Genomic DNA, 20,123 nt, shown 5'->3' with positions numbered 1-20,123 from the left:
TGAGCATTAGATATAATGTGGTGAGTTGATGTTAGTCAAGAATCCCTTCAAGGTGACAAAGATATCATTCCCGACACCTCATTGAGTTTGAATGAGGTTGTGTAATAAGGCTAGAAGAAGCTGGAGGTACTTTCTGCAATATTGTAGAAAGGCTTGACAGAAATGTGACCACTATACTTGATTGCTGGCAGCGGTGGTTACAAGAATGTACGATCGCAAGAAGACCAGGCTCTCGATCGCAACGTGGCACTACCGAGAGGGAATACCATCATGTTTGGTGTACGGCTCTGGCACATCAAATTACTTTTACAACAGTAATTTTAGCAGCTGTTGGCACCACAGTGACGCAAGGAACTGCTACAGATTGGTTATTTCAAGGAAGATGCCCTGCAGTGTGCATTCCTCTGACCCCAAACAACCGCCATTTACAGTTTCAATGGTGTCAAGCGAGAGCTCATTGGAGGAGAGAATGGAGGTCTCTTGTGTTTTATGATGAAAGCTGGTTCTGCCTCAGTTCGAGAGATATATTGGTTAGAAGGACTCCAGCTGAGGGTCTGCAACCAGTCTGCCAGCTCACTAGGCACACTTGGCCTATACCTGGAGTAACGGTCAGAGGTGTGATTTCATATCACAGCAGGAGCACTCTCATGGTTATCCCACACAACATGACTGTAGATCCATATTTCAGTCTCGTGATTCGATGTGTTGTGCTGCGATTCATGAACAGTGGGTGGTTTCCAACAGGATAGCTCGCTCGTATACTGCTGTTGTAACAGAACATACTGTACAGAGTGTTGAATGTTGCCTGGCAACTCCAGCGTCATCCACAAACAGAATTAACAATCCCTGTATTGACAGACGAAATGCCTCAGGCATGGGACTCCATCCCACAAGTTGACATCTGGCACCTGTACAACACAATACATGCACGTCTCCTTGCTTGAATTCATTGTTACACTGGTTATTAATGTACCAACATTACACATTTGCAGTGGCTTATCTTGCGTTTACATTAATCTGCGATCTTGCACTGTTAACAACGTAAGTGTATTACTTAGATAAAATTCTTCCAGAAATGTCATTATTGCACATTAATTATTTTTTTGATATTGCGATTTTTTCCAACCAGGGCATATTTATCTGAGACCTAGATGATCGGTAAAGACACAGTTTCAAACTATTTTCCCCAGGTACTGTAGTTAGTAAGTTCTTTTTGTGTGACAAGGGCCTCCCAGTGGGTACACCGTTCGCCTGGGTGCAAGTCTTTCGATTTGACGCCACTTCTGCGACTTGCGTGTCGATGGGGATGAAATGATGATGGTTAGGACAACACAACACCCAGTCCCTGAGAAAATCTCCCACTCAGCCGGGAATCGAACCTGGCCCCTAGGATTGACAGTCTGTCGCGCTGACCACTAAGCTACCAGGTGCGTACATTAGTAAGTTAATTGTACTATGTACCTGTATTGCAGCTGCCAACATCAAACTCGGATTACTACATACTTTTGTATAATACTTTTGGTTCAAATGGCTCTGAGCACTATGGGACTTAATTTCTGAGGTCATCAGTCCCCCAGAACTTAGAACTACTTGAACCTAACTAACCTAAGGACATCACACACATCCATGCCCGAAGCAGGATTCGAACCTGCGACTGTAGCGGTCATGCGGTTCCAAACCGCACAGCGACACTGGCCGGCATAATACTTTTGTTCCCTTTTATATTTTGCACTCAGGCTGAAACATATTTACTATGTTTTTACATGGTTATTTATTATTAGAAGCAACAGTGAATAATTGTTGCTACTCTTGATGCAAGTTGAAATAGGTCAAAGGAGGGAAATAGACTTTTCATAGGTAAGTATAACACAAATATAAGTATGGTTATTATACTAATAAGAAATGCTTTATTTGTCGAAAAAATATTTAAACGCTGTGTAAGAAAGAGTTACTGCGATAGGGCCAATTTATATAACTGTGTGGCCATAAATTTATGAGAAAAGGGGCTAGAGTCAGTAGTGTGGGGTTGTGCTGCCTATCAGTCTGTTGAATGTACACAGTTTTCAAGTACTGTTCCCAGATAAGATTTATACACACCAATCTGAGTCATTTCCTCCCAGTTATTCACTTTTCCAAAGCTTACTGCTAATTTTAAAATCACTGTTTTCATTAAATTCCAATGACATGCTGAAGAAATATCTGTGATTAATATTCTTTTTCCTAAGGAGGAATGAGGATTCAAAAAATTGTACGAGAAAGTAAAAAGGGGAGACTTTCTTCTCCGTAAGCATTTCAAAGTGTGATAAATTATTAATCAGGTGCGTGTTACAGCTCCAAATTCGAAGTTTTTCAGTATACTTTCATTTTGTCACAAGCAAAACAAAAAAGTGCACTAAATACACTACAGGTCGCTGTCCCTTTCTGTTTCTTTTTTAAAAAATAGTGAAAGCTGAGCTGATGACACCTGCTGCAACAAGTGAAATGCTTTGCATTCTCTCTACAAAGCTTTGAGTTAACATCATTGCAGAATGCAAGTTGTTAACATGTCCATACATGGCTTGTATAAAATTTATGGTGTTATTGAACGGGAACTGCCTGTACTAGCGATGTAATACATTTAAAAACTGCAGGGAACTTACTGACAAAACTTACGACGAAACATAGTCACTTGACTTGGAGGCAGTGTATGTTGGCTACGAAAATTCTGATCTGCACATTTAAGTGCCCATTCCATAAACATTCCAATCGGGCATCACTCGCTGTTTGTGCGTTTGTTTATATTAGAGTCTAATTTACGACGAAATATAGATGAGACGTAAACTGTTCAAAATACCTTTCATCCTCAGTATTTCAAGTTTAGAAATATGTATTTCGTGGTCACCTGTGTCAATTTTCGGAGATAGTTCCAATTTTTTCGTACAGAATCGTGATGTAGTTAGAAATATTTAATAAATTTATGAGGTAAATTTAGCGCTTCATGGCTTCATTGCTGCTTATGTGATTGAGAATGAAGGCGGGTTTCCACTTGCAAGTAATGTGACGCCACTCGGCAGTTACTCCGAGTGGCATCACCGAAGAAGTGTATTGAAACAACCAGATCCAGGTGGCGTCACTCGATGTTTACAAGATTTGGGATCTTTGTTGCATCTTCGTTTTTCATCTTTGGCGTCAGCTGATTCATTGTAATGTAAACATTTCCATGCGTGTTGAGTGATATGTTTATTTTTTCAGTTTCTTTCCCAGAAATTAACATATGTATAAAACACAGATAACTTGAATTGAGTGCAATGGATCAGATTCATTATTTGCGTTTGGGACTGTGGAACGTTGCAGAGGGACTGTACAAGTACTTCATCGAAAATGACAGCTCTCAAGACGCAAAGTCTCAAAGTCGTTCTTACCATTGGAATGTTGCAGTGGATCCAGAAAGCAACTGGTATTATTTTACTGTCGTTATTTTACTAAAATAACTACACTGATTGATAATTATGTATTAACATTTTATTGCATTCTGTGCAGTGCTACTTGTGATATAGGAGAAGTCAGCATAATCCAAACGGTTTGGCCTACGTTTTACGATATAAAACGTCAAATTATCAGATTTGGTAGTAATATTGCTTACAATTTTCTGCCAGTTTATATTTAGGTCTCAAAGTTTTTTTTATGTACTCTTAACTCATTTTACTACAGAACAGACCAACAGAAAACGTATAGAGTGCATTCAGCTAATTCAGTAAATACATGCATTGCCACCGATTAATGAAATTGTTGTTGTGTATTTGTACATGGTTGGAAATTTCAATATTTTTACGTTATGAAAATTTATTCAGCATATGTCTGTCTGTTTATTCAGGCTGGTCCTAACAGCCTGTGTTGATTGCTATTGATAGAGTTTTCTCAAACAGTGATTCCATACCTTGACATGAAACATGTCAATTAAAAAAAGTTATATGAGACCTGTGGCTGCTATTCAATTTTAATTCTAGCAGTTGCTGATCCCCTGCAGACGATACCTACTCCCTCAACATTTATTATCATCTGCATAGTAAATTTTAGTAATGTTTCTTTTAATTTGTGTTTCAATTTGGATTCTTTACCTGTGTCTATGTTGTATTCTCCACATATTATGTCTTGGTTTCAAACTTCAGTAAACAGTTTTGTCAGGTTTTTTCCCCCAAAATTATTGAAATGTTGCCTCTTCAAAATCTCTGTACACGAGAAAATTCTTGGCTCTTCATTTTTATGCAGTAATTCCAAAGTCATTTTCTATCCTGTCTGACAAATCTATACATTTACACTGTTCAGTATATTGTGGCTTATCAATTCTCTTCTTGTGCATAGCAACACCTTCATCGTTATGAGCCAACACACTGCAGTATTTCAAAAATTCACTTTATCGTACTTACAAAAATGATTATGGAAGTGTGAGGCTTCAGTTGCTTGAACATTGTAAATTATTCCTTGCAGACTACCCTTATTTCCCTCTACCTTTTAACTTTTGTGTTCTTAGAAGCAATTAAGAAGTGTGTACTAATTCTGGCCAATATATTATGACAATGATCTCTTGTGATGAGATGCATTTTTGCAAGTTGTGAGGAATGCATTACAATCAGCCATGATACTTATCACATTCTGAATATTTTATTGCGACCGTTTATTTTGAAGGTACTTCAGTGCAATTGATGCTTCTTTTTATATACATTTTTTGTCTCTTATGTAAGTAACTCATGATACATTTTCCCAACATAAATCTGTAAAATAATGACCTTTTTATCCATAGTGCCCCAGTTTTGGTTGTATGTATATTGAAAAGTATAGCAGTAGCTCAACAACCATCAGTCAGCCTCCGTAATTTGCAGATGTGAGAGAATTTTGGGGTGCCAGGTGTTGCAACGGCCATTCCATCAGGTTGTGTGTTATAGGTAACAGCACATACCCTTGTGAGGGCAATTCTGCGTCTCCACACATACAAGAATGTGGAATAGCAACTTACTTTGTTGGTGATCATTTCACCATTGATGCAAAATATATTTGGGCTCGATGTGTTTTCTGTACTCGGTTTTCAGGTTGTCGACAAAGTACATTTAGTGTCTCAATGCTTTTCTTTTCATAGTATAGACACCTAACTGCTGTCCTGTAGCCCGCTCTTGAGAATACCTAGGGATGGGCAGAAAATTTTGAGGCACATTTATCTCTTAAGTCGTCAGCAGTCCCGAAACTTTGTTGCCCCAGCCCTTTTCCCTCCACCATGTGCAGAAAGATAAAGGCTGTGTTGCAACATTGGCAGCATCAGCTTGTCATTTCTCCTATTTCATCAGTTCAGTGCGACACACCTTTTGTGATAGTTCAGAAGCCCGATGGAACTTTGCACCTTCGGGGCAGTTTTAGACAGACAGTTGACGAGCAATGTGTCGCATATTTGTATCTCACTGTGTGGTAGGCGGCATTGATGACAAAGTTGTCTGGGGCCCCAGTACTTTTCTCACATTGACTTGCACAATGTTTACCAGCAGTTACCGTTGGGTGCAGGTTCTAGGACTTTCCCGGCCCTCAGCAGCCCTTTTGGGGTTTACCAGTTAATCGCTTACCTCTTGGAATATTGTCTGGGCTGGAAATTTGTCAGTGATATTTGGAACAGTTAATTTAGGACATTTCCTGTTGCATCAGTTACCTTGATGACATTTTGGTCACAGGCAGTGCTTTGGGGGAGCACTGACAGAACCTTCAGTTGGTTTCCCAATGCCCACTGAAGAATAGTCTTCATTGCAAGTTGGTAAAGTGTTGTTTTTTCTCCCCAAAGGAACATTTTTTGGGTCATGTGCTTAGTAAAGATGGTCGCGTCCCCATGGGTGACTGCATGAAGACCATTGTCAGTTTACCAGTGCCCAAGAACCTATAGGTACACCAGTCTTTTCTGGGTAAGATTTCATATTATGCTCAGTTCATTTCCCAGCCTGCACCTGTCTGCCAGTCTCTTAACTGGCATCACCAGCAGGGTGTTAAGTTTGTTTGGTGTGTGGACTGCTGACAGGCTTTTCAGCCCCTCTAGCAGAATTTGTGATCTGCTCCCTGTCTTGCTTCTTTCACACCAGGCTTTTACACCCTGGTCTGTGACACATCCTTTTATGGCACTGCTGCCTTCCTGTTGTGCCAGAACTGAGATGTCTTCAAACAACCCTTTAATTACACTTCAAAGATATATTCCGCTGCACAGTGGGACTACTCACAGGGACAAAAGGAGGTGCTAGCTATTATTTTCAGGGTCAAAAAATTCCGCATCTTACTGTATGGGATGAGGTTCCTCCTCGTAACTAACCACAAACCATTGATTCCCTTATTTGGCCCTTGTTCCAAGCCACTGGATGGGGCTGCCCACCTGCTGCAGTGGTAGTTCCTCTTTCTCAGCAACTAGTCTTATGACTTTTGTTACCACTCCACCACCCAGCATGACAATGTTGATGTACTTTTGCGGCTACTGAATTTTGTTTCAGTCATCTGCCTCCTTTATTTCTCTCATCTGTTCTATAGTAATAGAAAAGAAATGTGAGAATCCATTCATCTTTTTCAGAATCATTAATGGTATATTCATGTTGAGGACCTGACACCTGTTAATACTGGAGCAGCATTGGAAAGAGAGAGAGAAACTGTGTGTGTGTGTTTTCCAATTTATGTTGTTTCAGGAGTATTTCAGGCCTGTAAATTCTACCAAGAATAACACATTAACCATGTTTCTGCATTTGGTACATTTGAGTATTGACTTTTATAACAAACTTTTAACTCATATTATTAATGTAAAATTAAAATTCTGACATTGCAGCTTTGCATCACCTGTAGTGATGACGCCTTGGCATCAATCATGGGTTTCAACTTGGCTTATCAGTAATGAAACTGGAGCCTGCAGAGAAATGACGACTGCAGTCACTGATGTGCGCAGCCTCAGGAAAGAAACTGAATTCCATTACATTCTGAACATTTTATCGCCACCACCAATCATTCTGAAGGTACTTCAGTCCATTTGATGCTTTTCTGATGTTAAGATTGTGTGTAATGTAGACTTTTAAATTTGAAGCTTTTACTTTGTCAGCAATCGATCAACACAGCATTTGAAACTTATTTCCAGTCATCTGCCTTAGTAGACTATCATGCATTTCAGTTTGTCACAAACAATCTGAAGCTGCCCATTGAATTAAATTATGTGTGCTGTTGCAAATTGATCTGACTGAATTTACAAGAAGTGACAGAAAAAGGAAACTTAAAGGCTCAATTTCATTTCCTCTTTCATTTCTACCACCAATAAAGACAACACAGCAGTTCTGCGGTTTGGCTGTCACTTGTACCTGAAGATGGAATCCTGACCTCCAGCCCACTGCTACCTCACTCAACCACCCTCCCACATGCCTTCCCCTCGCACCACCACCTCTCCAACTTTCTTTCTCCCCTCACATACTTTTACACCTTCCCTCCTTATTCTGAAGATGTGACCATGGAACTTCAAGCATCTTCTGTGTATTTTACCAGTGAACTTGTCTAGTGATGTTTATAGGTCTGTAGTTTTTCTTTTGATCCATATGCCCTTTACATTAACAGTTCCATAAATTTGTCTTAGAATTGTTTGCTCTTCTTTTGCTATTGCATCAATTTTTGAATGGCCTCCTGGAGTTGTAGTTTATGTGGTGATTAGTGTTTCAGACAGGATAGCTGTCTTGTAGTGCTGAAGTTTCACTTTACAGGATATCACTTGTTTGTTTTAGTGTTTCCATGTTATTTTGTTTACTTTCTGGAATTATATTTAAAAGAAGAATCATGTGAAATCGTCCCATGTTTTTTTTGTAGTGGGACTCTTCTGATACTTTTATGCAAATTTTTCAACAAATGGATCTTCTCATACAGTATCTGAGGGCCTGCCCTTGATGCTACCTCATGTAGCGCGAAGAGACCATGACGATAAAATCAGAAAGATTGGAGCCCACACAGAAGCATACCGACAGTCCTTCTTTCCACAAACAATACAAGACTGGAATAGAAGGGAGAACCGATAGAGGTACTCAGGGTACCCTCCGCCACACACCATAAGGTGGCTTGCGGAGTATGGATGTAGGTGTAGATGTAATTTCTCTGTGGCCTACTTGGTTTCTTCACTATTCTTAGGGAAGATAGCTAGATCATCAGCAAAAGTTAGGCACTTCACTTTGATTCTCTGTCCTCAGATGAGATGCCATCTCCTTGTGAAACTCCTGTATACATTTCAAAGAATCAGACATTTCACCCAGAAACTTCACTTGAGATGTTGTGTCTGTGAGTGTCTAGCATTTTAGTTCTTGTGTCTCTGTGTCTACCCTGAACTCTTCTAAAGTATCCAAAATAGTTTGCCTGTCAAAAGATCTTTACACTTTCTTGAAATACATAAAGGTGACATATTTGTTGGTACATTGACATATTCTAAATATTGTCTTCAAAAACATACTCTACTCAGCACATGATCTGCCTTTCCTAAAGCCTGCTTGATATTCACAAATCAAATGATCTGTTTGCTATTCACATATGTTTAAGAGACCTTTAGATAGGACCTTGTATATAATTGGCAGAAGACAGAGGCCTCTGCAATTTGTCTCCTTTTTTTATGCAACTGATGTGTTATAGCTTTCGTCCAGTCCTTTGGAATCATTTCAGTTTCCAACATTTCTGCTAAAAGTTCATGAATCTTTTATATTAACTGCAGGTAAACCTTTCAGGATGTAAGGTCATGGTCCAGGAAACTCTTCTGCTCATGATGTTTTGTCCAGGACTGCGCTGGACATCCTCAGAGGCACTCCTCTGCTAAGTCTTGCCAACTGGCCAGTTGGACATCCAAGACCCTTTGACATAGTGTCCTTATTCATTATGATTCCAGCTAACAAAATCCTGATTTTCATAATGGATATTTTTCCAGGAGATTTGACTGCTCTTTTTAGACGTTGCCTTACTCCGAGACAGTTCCAATGAGACGATGAATTTTATGAGCAACTTAACGGCGTAGCAATGGGTAACCCATTAGGTCCTGCAATCACTAATTTATATAGGAGAAATTTGAACAGTTGGCTCTGGACAAAGCAAATAAGAAGCCATCTCCCAGGTGTCGGTTTGTAGATGACACATTTGTGGTTTGGTCCCATGGCAGAAAGGCTTTGGATGAATTCTTTGATCATTTAAATAAAATTAATCCAGAAATCCAGTTCACTGTGGAAATGGAAAATGATAGAATATCTTTCTTGGATGTTTTAGTTGTGAGGCGGTTCAATGGAAGTTTGGAACATAAAGTTTTTCGGAAATTAACACATACCAACAGATATTTGAATAAAAACTCCAATCATCATCCACAGCAAAAGAGAGGTGTCATTAAAAGTCTTGTTCATAGAGCCAAATGGATATGCAGATTGGGACACCTGGACGCTAAAATAAAACATCTGAAGCAGGCCCTCGAAAATAATGTTTACTCAGGGAAAGAGGGAAAGAGAATTTTGCGATCAAGGAACAGAAGACTGAAGGACAGGGATAAACCACAACAATGGAAAAATACAGTTTCTCTCCCTTTTATTAAAAAAGTCATGGATCAGATATGTAAGATTTCACAGTAACATGAGATCAGACTGGTCTTTAGACTAACAAAGAAAGTAAGTCAAGTACTCCAATCTGTGAAGGATAAATGTTGTCCTCTGTTGGTATGTGGTGTATACAAAATTCTGTGTATGTATGGTAAAGTTTATATTGGAACTACCAAGAGGAGTGTAAATACATGGCTAAAACAGCACAAAAGTCTTTGCCAACTAGAAAAAATAGAAAAATCAGCTGTAGCAGTCAGGAAACCACGAAGTGAAGTTTTCTGAAACAGCAAATTATTATCCATGACTATGTAGAGAAGCCATTGAAATTAATAAGCATCAGGATAATTTTAATATGAAAGAGGAGACAATGAAACTTAACAACATATGGACAGTACCTCTACAGAATCGCTAGACAATTTTATCTTTGACAAGACGACAATCGATAGTTAAGTTTTATCTTTTACAAGGATTCTCTCTGTTCATCCTGTGTTACTGTGACGTTGTCCCCCTTTCGTACAGTATATATGTCGTTCTTGGACATCCCATTGGTCATGTGGCAAGACTCAGCAGAGGAGTGCCTCTGAGGATGTCCAGCGCAGTCCTGGATGAAGCAGGACAGAAGAGTTTCTTGGACCATGACCTCACATCCCGAAAGGTTTACCAGCAGCTATGTCATCTGGTTGTGAAAGCCTTCATCCTTCTTATTAGGTCGTATCCTACTACTATTTTTAATATTTCTACAGTTATGCCATCCCTTCCTGTCACTTTGTTACTTTTTAGTATTGAATTCTCTCTCTTGTTTCTTGATTTGTTGGGGAATGAGAATCTGGATTTGGTGCAGATTTTTCAAAATGCAGTCTTTCTACTGGAGGCTCACAGTTGTTAATTTTGAAAGTAATCAGAAAGTATCATTGCAATTTTCTTTATTTTTTGTTTCAAGTTTTCCATAAATTTGACAGAACACAATTTTGGTAGTTTGTACCCAGATAAATTCTCACAGAATGTCTTCTAAAAATTTCATGTGTTGTTTTACTGGAAACGTGGTCCAGATTTTCTTTAATCATAGTCATATGTTTCCAGGCAAATTGTTTTTTGAGGTTGATTTTAGTATCTTCAGGAAGGGCTCCCATTTTTCAAGTTCTGTTGATGTCTATTCCAGTGCTTCTGTGGTTTTATTCACTCGTCAGTGGCTTCATCGAAGGTCATGTTCCACCACCTGTGTTTACGTTTCCTGGTGGCTGTCCTAATTTCGAGGCTGATGTCTGTAATGTGTTGTGGAAGTCTGGCCACTCCTTGGGATCTTGTTCTTTTATGTCACAAACAAAAGCCTCAGAGTTTTTCTTCAGGCAGTCCATATCAGTTCCTGGAAATCAGTTGCCAGTAGGTATGGATCTGTTTGGTTGGAACTGAATATTGTTTTGTGGTAAGTAGTGATCTCAGTCAAAAACTCCATTCCATACTCAGGTATTTTGAATCTCATTCAGATTCTTTGTAGAAACTGCCACATGATCAACTTGGAATTCTCCTTATAATGGGTTAGATGACATCAAGGTTTTCTTTTTATGTAAAAATCGTGTAAACTCTGTAGACATGAGACTAGGCGCAAATGATGTACAGATGCTTGTTAGACATTCTCCGTTCTTATTCATCTCCCAATGCACTGGATGTAGTCCTAGTATTGACCTGTCTTTCTTCTCCATTCTAACTAATGTAATAAAATCACCTAATAATATTTTGACACAGTGTTTGGGGCTCTCACTTGTAGTTTCCTCTAGTGTTTATTCTGAAAGTCTACTCCTTTCTGTGAGTCTTGTCTTGTTATTGCTGTTACTAGGAGCATGAGCATTCATGGAGGCATATGTTTTGTTGCTTGATTTCACCGGAAGAACTTAATATTCTTTCACTTAGGGATGTAAAGTTGATAACTGAATCTAAAATAATTTTCCTTGTTGCAGGGGAAGTCCTAAGTATTGATAACTTGCCTTTGATTTTTATGGCTGGTTTACCATTAAATATCCTGAAGTTTTAGGAGTCGAAATAATTTTCATCTTGGGAACGTGTTTCCTGGATTACTAGGATTTGAATGGTGATTTGTCTAGAGTGTCACTCAGCTGTTTAAGTTCACCAGGTTTTTGCAGGTGTTTATATCAGTAGTGCCTGAAAAGTTCTTTTTGTTGGAGTGAAGAGATTTTGAAAAGCTCTGGCTGTATCACTGATATTTAATGTTTTTGTGGGTAGTAAGAAATATACGTTCTATTTGTTGGTTGAAAAATTCTGATTTAGCTTTTTTCCATGTACTGGGATGAATTTAATAAGTCCCCTGACTTGTATGATGGACTTTCCTTCATGTATGCTATGTATAATTTCTGTTTTTCCTAATTTACTGCTCGCTGAAAGTTGATAAACTAAATATCGGTCTACTTTCATCAAATTCTGCTTTTTTAACCAATAACTTCCAGGTTGTTACTGGATGAATACATATGGTGTATATAGTCTCAGTTCTACTTACAATGCTTCACTTAAAATGGTTCCCAGTGCCCAAAAATTCTGAGACTAATATTTATTTGAATTTCAGCAATGGCAGTTTTAATAAGGTTAAATCTTTGGCTGCGCATGCATGAGTCATAACATATTACTGAAACAGAAAACTGTTACAGTAAAGCTGTGTTACAATAAGTGAAATATTGAAAACAGTTTTGTCCAAAGCAAATTAAACATCAACATAGCTCTCTTGTTTACTTGCTCAATACTGGGGAAAACTCCTTTTTAATTACGAGGGTCTCTTTTTAACCTTTGATCGCTCAGTATAGAAGCTATGTGGGTGGCAGAAAGTGGACATGCACTGTAGGCTACTTTGCAATTCTCGCACTACACACTTCGCCATTGCCAATCTCAAGGCATCAGTCTGTGCGGCACTATATAATAACGGCAGGTGACGAGGGCCTCCCGTCGGGCAGACAGCTTGCCTGGTGCAAGTCTTTCGATTTGACGCCACTTCAGCGACTTGCACGTTGATGGGAATGAAATGATGATGATTAGAACAACACAACAACCAGTCCCAGAGCGGAGAAAATCTCCGACCCAGCCAGGAATCGAACCCGGGCCCTTAGGATTGACAGTCCATCACGCTGACCACTCAGTTACCGGGGGCGGACGGTGTGGCACTACAGCCACATAAACATGGCTGCCATCATTGTTGCTCCCACCAAGTGTGAATTACAAATTGTAATTTAGTTTCTGCAAGCAGACGGGAATAGTGCAGCAGAAATTCATTGGAGAATGAGCCAAGTGTACGGTGATAACTTCATGACTGATGGTGTTGTGTGTAAATGGTGCCAAAAGTTTAAAGATGGCCAAAATGACATGCATGATGAAGGGGCCCAAGGATTCAAGTATGTCGTTACAGCCGACCTTGTTGAATGAGTTGATGGAATGGTTAGAGAAAATCATAGGTTCAGCATAACTGATTTGTCTATGGAAATTCTGGAAGTTTCAAGATCTGTCGTATACTCTGTTGTTAGTGCATACTTAGGCTACAAAAAGCTTTGTGGTTGTTGGGTTTCAAAAATGTTGATGGACACCCACAAAAGTCACCGAATGGCGTCAGCTTTGAATTTCCTTGACTGTTATCACGATGAAGGAGAGAACTTTTTGAAATCAATTGTTACTGGGGATGAAACTTGGATTCAATATGACACACCAGAAACAAAACAAAAGTCACAACAATGACTGCATTGAAATTCATCAAACAACCCAAAAAAATTTAAACATTCAAAAACAGAAAGGTTATGTTTTGGGACCAAAAGGTGTGTTGCTTGTCGAGTTAATGCAGTCTGGAACCACTATCAATGCAGCTGCTTATTGTGAAACTTTACGACATTTGCGGAGAGCCATTCAAAACAAACAAAGAGGAATGCTGACCTCAGGAATTGTGCTGATCCATGACAACACTCGTCCACACACTGCTGGCACAACCCAACAGCTCCTTGAACACTTTCAATGGGACATTTTCGATCATCCACTGTTCAGTCCTGACCTGGCACCCAGTCCTGAACTGAAGATGTGGCTGGGAGGACACTACTTTCAAACCAACATAGATCTTCAGAACAACGTCAGTGCTCTTTTGAAATTGTTGGCGGCAACATTTCTTGAAGAGGGTATTGCAAAGCTTGTCCACAGGTACATGTCTCAATCTTGTCGGTGATTATGTTGAAAAGTAACCATAAGTGTGCAAAACATTTGGTAATAAAATAATTGTTTTCTATGAACGTGTCTTTTATTTATAGCCTATCGGAGATTTAAAAAAAAAAGGCTCTCCTAAGTTATCAGACCTCATTTTATCTGTACATTAGAGACACTCATTTGTTCACATATGTGTTAATCTATAAATGTATTTTAAAATAGAAAGAAACTTCCACATGACAAAAATATATTAAAAACAAAGATTCCAAGACTTACCAAGCGGGAAAGCGCCTGTAGACAGGCATAATAAAATAACACACAAACACACACACAAAATGACGAGCTTTCCCAACCAGCAGTTGCTTCATCAGGAAAGAGGGAAGGAGAAGGAAAGATGAAAGGATGTGGGTTTTAAGGGAGAGGGTAAGGAGCCATTCCAATCCTGCGAGTCGAAAGACTTACCTTAGGGGGAAAAAAGGATAGGTATATACTCGCGCGCGCACACACACACACACACACACACACACACACACACACACACACACACACACACACATATACACATATCCATCCATACATATACAGACACAAGCAGACATATTTAAAGGCAAAAGGCATTTTTAATTACAAATAATGTTAGTTTTGTTGAGCACTCGAACATTTAGGGCTTTCAAATCACTGTGACAGTTTTCCAAAAACTAATTTACTTCTTTGTCTGAACTCTGTTTAGCTGCTGCCCTCAACCAAGAAGATTAGCTCATCAGCTTAAGCTGTTGTCCCTAGAGAAATATTCTTGCTTTGTAGGGTCTCCAACAGGTATTCCACATTAATTTTCCAAAATATGGACCCAATCCTGGATCTACATGAACAGGCATTTCTTATTGCCTTTCTCATAGGAGTTTCCAAAGACAACAGACTCACCATGTGACTTCTGTGCTAATCTTCCAAATAATTGGTGTATCCTTGAACCATCTCCTGTAAATGAGAGAACAAGAAGGCCACAACATTTTGTCGAAAGAACCACTATTGACCAACTTTTCCAAAATCTGAACTGCAACTTGCTCATTCCATGTCAATTAAAAATATATTGCTATGTGATGAAAGCACAGTTAACACAGAGACACTGTTTTGTGAAACTAGTTTCGTAACACCAGCACTGCAAACACTGCAAAAAAAGTTTTGTAAATTCCTGTCTACACGAGAAAATCAGTATACACTACAATTTTGACATTTTTAGAGTGCCATAGCACCACTGTTGTCTTTGTAATGAAAGTTTTGGTGACTAAATTAGTAGGAATGGAGATAATGCTTATCTGTTTGAGCTCAGCACAAAAGAAAAAGAAGAAACCTGTTTGGATTTGTGACTAGCTAATGAAGTGATGTCACCTTGATTAGTCAGCATCTTGATGAAATAAATTGTTGTGGAAGACTCAAGAAACTATTTCAACTATCGAAGAACGATGTCAGAACAATCCATATATCTTACTAACAGAATTCAAAATACAGTATAGGAAGGAGATACTATAATGCGCGAAGCATTACTGCCAGAAATGAAGCTGCAAATCACATTATGTTTTTTTGGCACATGGAGAGTCTCATTTACTTTAATACAATACAGAAACAGAAATAGTTATCAGATGTAACATGAAAAGCTTACACTTCTTACAGTCCACATTGCAGTATGCCAGCATAATTGTGACTGAATCCCATCTACAGTGTCTCCGGTGTGAAAGTGTTCACAGCTGGAACTCTTTCAGAAATGAAAGCTTTCCACTTCAAAGATATTAAATATTGTATTTCTGCTAGTAGGTCCACATTTTACTCTTTGGATAGATCCCAAGTTTTGTCAGCTACATTCTAAGTGATGCTTGCATTTTGTTACGGTCTCTAGACTAGCTTGATATTGCTGGAAGTGCATATACTACATTTTTGAAATAATGAAGGGAACATTATTCATGTTTTTCTTTCACTCACCATTCGATCTATGAGGTATTGAAGTTGTGAACTGCTGCCGGACTGAGTGTGTTCACCTTCAGTGCTTTCCCATGCTATCCTTTTTTGTGTGATGTAGGTAAAAACACTGTATGCTCCATACTTTTCAAGTTTGTTTCTTGAGAAGTATGGTTCTCTTTGTCTCCTGAAAGGGAGAAAATTTGATTGCTCCAAATTAAACTAAACCATGGATGATGAGTGTTCAGTACCATTATTATAAAGCAAAGTGCTTGGATATGTAATCCACCTTTCATTACAGATACTTCAGATTGGAAAGGAATGGAAGAGTATAATGAAGAACTTAGAGATGTGACGTATGTCCATGGTTCTGTGCAGTTGAAGGAAAACATGAAAAAATGCCCAACAAGAAGTGTTTCAGAATCCCACAACTCCAAGTGCACATTTACTACTATTCTTTTCGCTGTGTTGGACAGTAATTACTGTTTCACACATACATTGTTTTAGGTGAAGCTGGAAGGACTGCTAGTGGTGGTATTTTTTGCAAGTAGATTGCAAAAGTTGCTCTGGAGTCCAAACATCTTCACCTGCCAGAAGACACAGTGCCACTTAAGATTCTTAATTGATGAAGTTTGTCTGAGAGCATGCTCCACTGACTTACAGAGAAAGAGCATTTGACAGTCAAGAGCAAATTGTGTTATGGAAAAGGCAAGGAGAATCTGGTTTCTAAATTACACTGCTAGATAGGTGACAAAATAGTTAGTGCTGCATTTGTTATTCATATCTGTCAGAGGAAAAGGCCTCATCAGCATTATGTACAGCCACAATTAATAGATCAGGAAAATCTTAACAATAGAGATTACCAACCAGAAATATAGGAAAGAATAAATCTGCAGGGACCTATTGATGCAAAGCTTCAATCTGGCAACAGGAATGGTCTCAAACAGACTGTGTTAAGAACAGAATGTGTTGCAAATTATTTTCTTAAAGATGAATCTGTACTACGGTAGCATTTCAAAGTTTGTGAGTGTATTGACTATAATTTTTTAATGTATAGCTCTGACACATTGTGGAATAAAGTGATACTAAATACACAGTTAAGTATGCACTATTTGTGCAGCTTTTTCCTTCTGCACACAATATTCCTCAGAAATTAATCTCCAAAAGTTAACCATGTAATTTTTGGCTTTTACATGTAATCAGTTCTCCAGTCAACCTTTTTCCTTGCCTGCATTTTTCGTAGTTCATTCATGTGTGTATTTCTTATCAAATGTATTTTGATCAGTAACTCTGACCTCTTCAATCCTTTGATGTTTATATCACAAAGAACTGCCTCAAGTCTGGCACTCCCACAAGTATTTATGCATAGCATAACTGTACAAATCAAACCATTTACCCAGTTCCCCATGTCATGTAGCAATTATTGAAATGGCACATAACCAGAAAATTAATAAAACTGATAGATTCATGTCACCAAAGTTGGAATGCGCCAAAATGGAATAATTTAGTCAATGACTTTTCACAGTGTGTGCCTTGCATGTGTAATGGCTGGCAGTGCAAACTTAGCTTCACAATAAAGTGTCAATGTGTAAACTAGATCTTATAGCATGAGGGCACGTGGAAAAGTAATCTCTCTGAATTGTTCACATGAAAACTATAAAAACTTTTTTAAAAAAAGTTAGTAACATTCTACATCTTTATTTTTTATGTCTACATATTTTCAGCCCCCTGCCACTAGTGGACTCTAAATTGTAGCATGTAACATGGCATTGTGTAATGTAACTATGTTGGTGCGTGAGAAACAGCATGCTGTAATTGAGTTTCAAATTTGAAGAGGTTGTCCCTACATGGAGCTCCCTCTCTTCCAGCATGACAATGCCAGACCACACACAAGTGCTGCAACATGTGCAACAATCTGACACCATTACTGTCATCGATCATACTCCATACAGTCCCAACTGTGCCCCATCTGACTTTTATCTGTTTCCAAAACTTAAAGAACACCTTCGAGGACTTCACTTTGATTGTGATGAAGCAGTGCAAGCAGAAGTGAGGTTGTGACTCCTTCAGCAGAGTCAAACATCCTACAGTGATGGTATCAACAAACTGGTCTCTTGTTGGGGGAAATGGGTTCATCAGCAGAGTGAGTATCTTGACAAAAAATGTGTAGACTTGAAGAATAAACATGTAGAATGTTAGTAAAGTTTGTTTTATTTAAAAAGCCTTGAGAGTTTTCACATGAAAGATTCAGGGGCATTACTTAATAACATGCCCTTGTTCATTATATTTTCTAACACATGCACAGCAAGATATAAGGCCCTGACTGATAACATTTTTGTAGACAGTGTTCAGACTCAAACAGTTAATGTGTACCAAATCATTAATGTACTATTAAATCATGATGAACAATTAATAGAAGTAAACAAAATAGCACCTCACAGCTCTGAGGCATGTTCATACTAAGCAGTAAGACATATTAATGACACCAGGATACAATGTTGTAGAATAAATTGAAAGAGGGGTATGGGTGAGGTATGTATGGGTAGACATGCTAGTTTGAAATTCAGTTTCATAGTAAATTTGTGTCGATATTTGAAAGTAGCCTTCCTAAAAAGGTATCCAGAAAAATCCATTTAAAAGAAAGCTCTGGATAACTAAATGGATTAAAATATCATGTTACAGGAAAAGAGAACTTTAACTTTATATGAAGGCCAGATCAAGTCATATTCTGATGTTACTTACATTCTACGAAAATAGTGTATTACTTTGCAGAAAATCATTAGAATGACCAGAAATATGCATGTCATGACAGAAATTAATAATGCAAGTAGTAAGATTGAAAATACATGAGATATTGTGAAATGGCAGACAGGACAACCAGTTAGCCCACAAGATACTACCACAATTAAGCTGAATGACAATGTTGTGAAGGATAATTCACAAGTTGCAATTATTTGTAACAATCACATTCTAAATGTAGCAGCAAAAACAGATTAGTAAGTGACTATAATAAGGATGATGTTCCAGAAAAGTTGAAGCAGCTCCTACTCTGAAATTAATGACAAGACATAAGTTCTCAAAAACAGGAATGCCTATGGTGCTGAGAGAATTTAAAACAGAATTCTGGAGAATTTTTTTTATTTTAATAAATCATGTCCTCAGTGATATTTGTAATATTCACTGGCACAGGGAATTTTTTCAGGCAGTTTAAAATATGACATTGTTCAACCTCTTTATTGGAAAGGTGATAAGAAAGACTTTAATAATAATAATCCAATTTCCTTACCTATGTCACTTTCCAAAACATTTTAGAAAGTAGTGTATTTAAGTAATATCACAGTTAAGTAGAAATCATTTATTTTGCACATCACAGATTGGATTCCAGAAGGGTTGCTTGACCAAGAGTGCTATTTATACATTCACTCACCAGTTACTGCAAGCGTTAAATAATAAAATATCACCAATTGTTTCTTTGATCTTTCCATGAAAACTTAAGTTTTCTGGAATTCATGGCTTCACACACAACTGGTTTGAATCACACTTAACAGAGTATGAAAATTTTGCTCAATAATCCAAACTGTTGAATCGAGAGAGAATTTTAGTGACGGGAAGAAACCACAAGGGGAGCCCCACAGGGTTCAATTTTGAGTCCACTCCTATTCCTTATACACGCGAATGACCTTCCACTTATACTTCATCAAATAGCATTGGTGCTTTTAGCTTACAATACTAGTGTTATAGTAAATTCCATTGGTTGTCAAAGACTTATTAAATGTTTTTGGGGAAATGGACTCTTGCATAATGTTGGGAAAACACACTATGTTCAGTTCTGTACAACAAATAATGACAACAACAACAAATGTAGCACATGAACAGCAGTCAGTAAACAAAGTAGAATGCTCCAAATTCTCTGGTAAAAACATTCATGAAATCTTAAACTGGAAGAAGCATATTACTGAGCTGTTCAAACAATTAAGGTGAGCTACTTTGTTCTTCATAGAATTGCTAGTGTTGAAAGCAAATTAATCAACCTCCTAATGTGTGTTGCTTATTTCCATTCAGTAGTGTCTTACAGAATTATTTTCTGGGGATATTCATAACTTGCAAAATACTGATTGCACAAAATTCAGCAGTAAGAATAACATGGGGTTCACCTGTGATCATTTTATTGGTACCTCTCTAAGTAGTTTGGCGTTTTAAGTGCACCTTCACATAGTTTGGCATTTTAAGCGCACCTTCACCGTGTATATTTTTGCTTATGAAATTTATCATAAATAATCCATCACAACACTAGAAGAAAATATGACCTTTATTATCCATTATCACAACTGTCATTGCCTCAGAAAGGAGTTCAGTATGTATCAACAAAAAATTTTGATCCTGTGGACAATACATACAATGCCTCACAGG

At 38.1% G+C, this 20,123-nt stretch overlaps 1 protein-coding gene across 3 annotated transcripts in view; it reads left to right on the top strand.

Annotated features, from left to right (window-relative positions):
* The first annotated feature begins 3,151 nt into the window (after positions 1–3,151).
* Positions 3,152–20,123, top strand: part of LOC126298189 (zinc finger FYVE domain-containing protein 26) — a 381,844-nt gene continuing 364,872 nt past the window's right edge. Inside the window, exons 1-2 of one of the 3 annotated variants that reach the window (XM_049989496.1) lie at positions 3,152–3,436; positions 6,818–7,001. In XM_049989496.1, coding sequence (XP_049845453.1) covers positions 3,288–3,436; positions 6,818–7,001 — 333 coding nt within the window. In that variant the 5' untranslated portion in view covers positions 3,152–3,287. The remainder of the gene's footprint in view (positions 3,437–6,817; positions 7,002–20,123) is intronic. The other 2 variants (XM_049989498.1, XM_049989497.1) reach the window with 2 other exon arrangements.

This window comes from Schistocerca gregaria, chromosome X, assembly GCF_023897955.1.
Source record: "Schistocerca gregaria isolate iqSchGreg1 chromosome X, iqSchGreg1.2, whole genome shotgun sequence".
Taxonomy (NCBI): Eukaryota; Metazoa; Arthropoda; class Insecta; order Orthoptera; family Acrididae; genus Schistocerca; species Schistocerca gregaria.
This window is presented reverse-complemented; position numbering and strand designations above follow the sequence as displayed.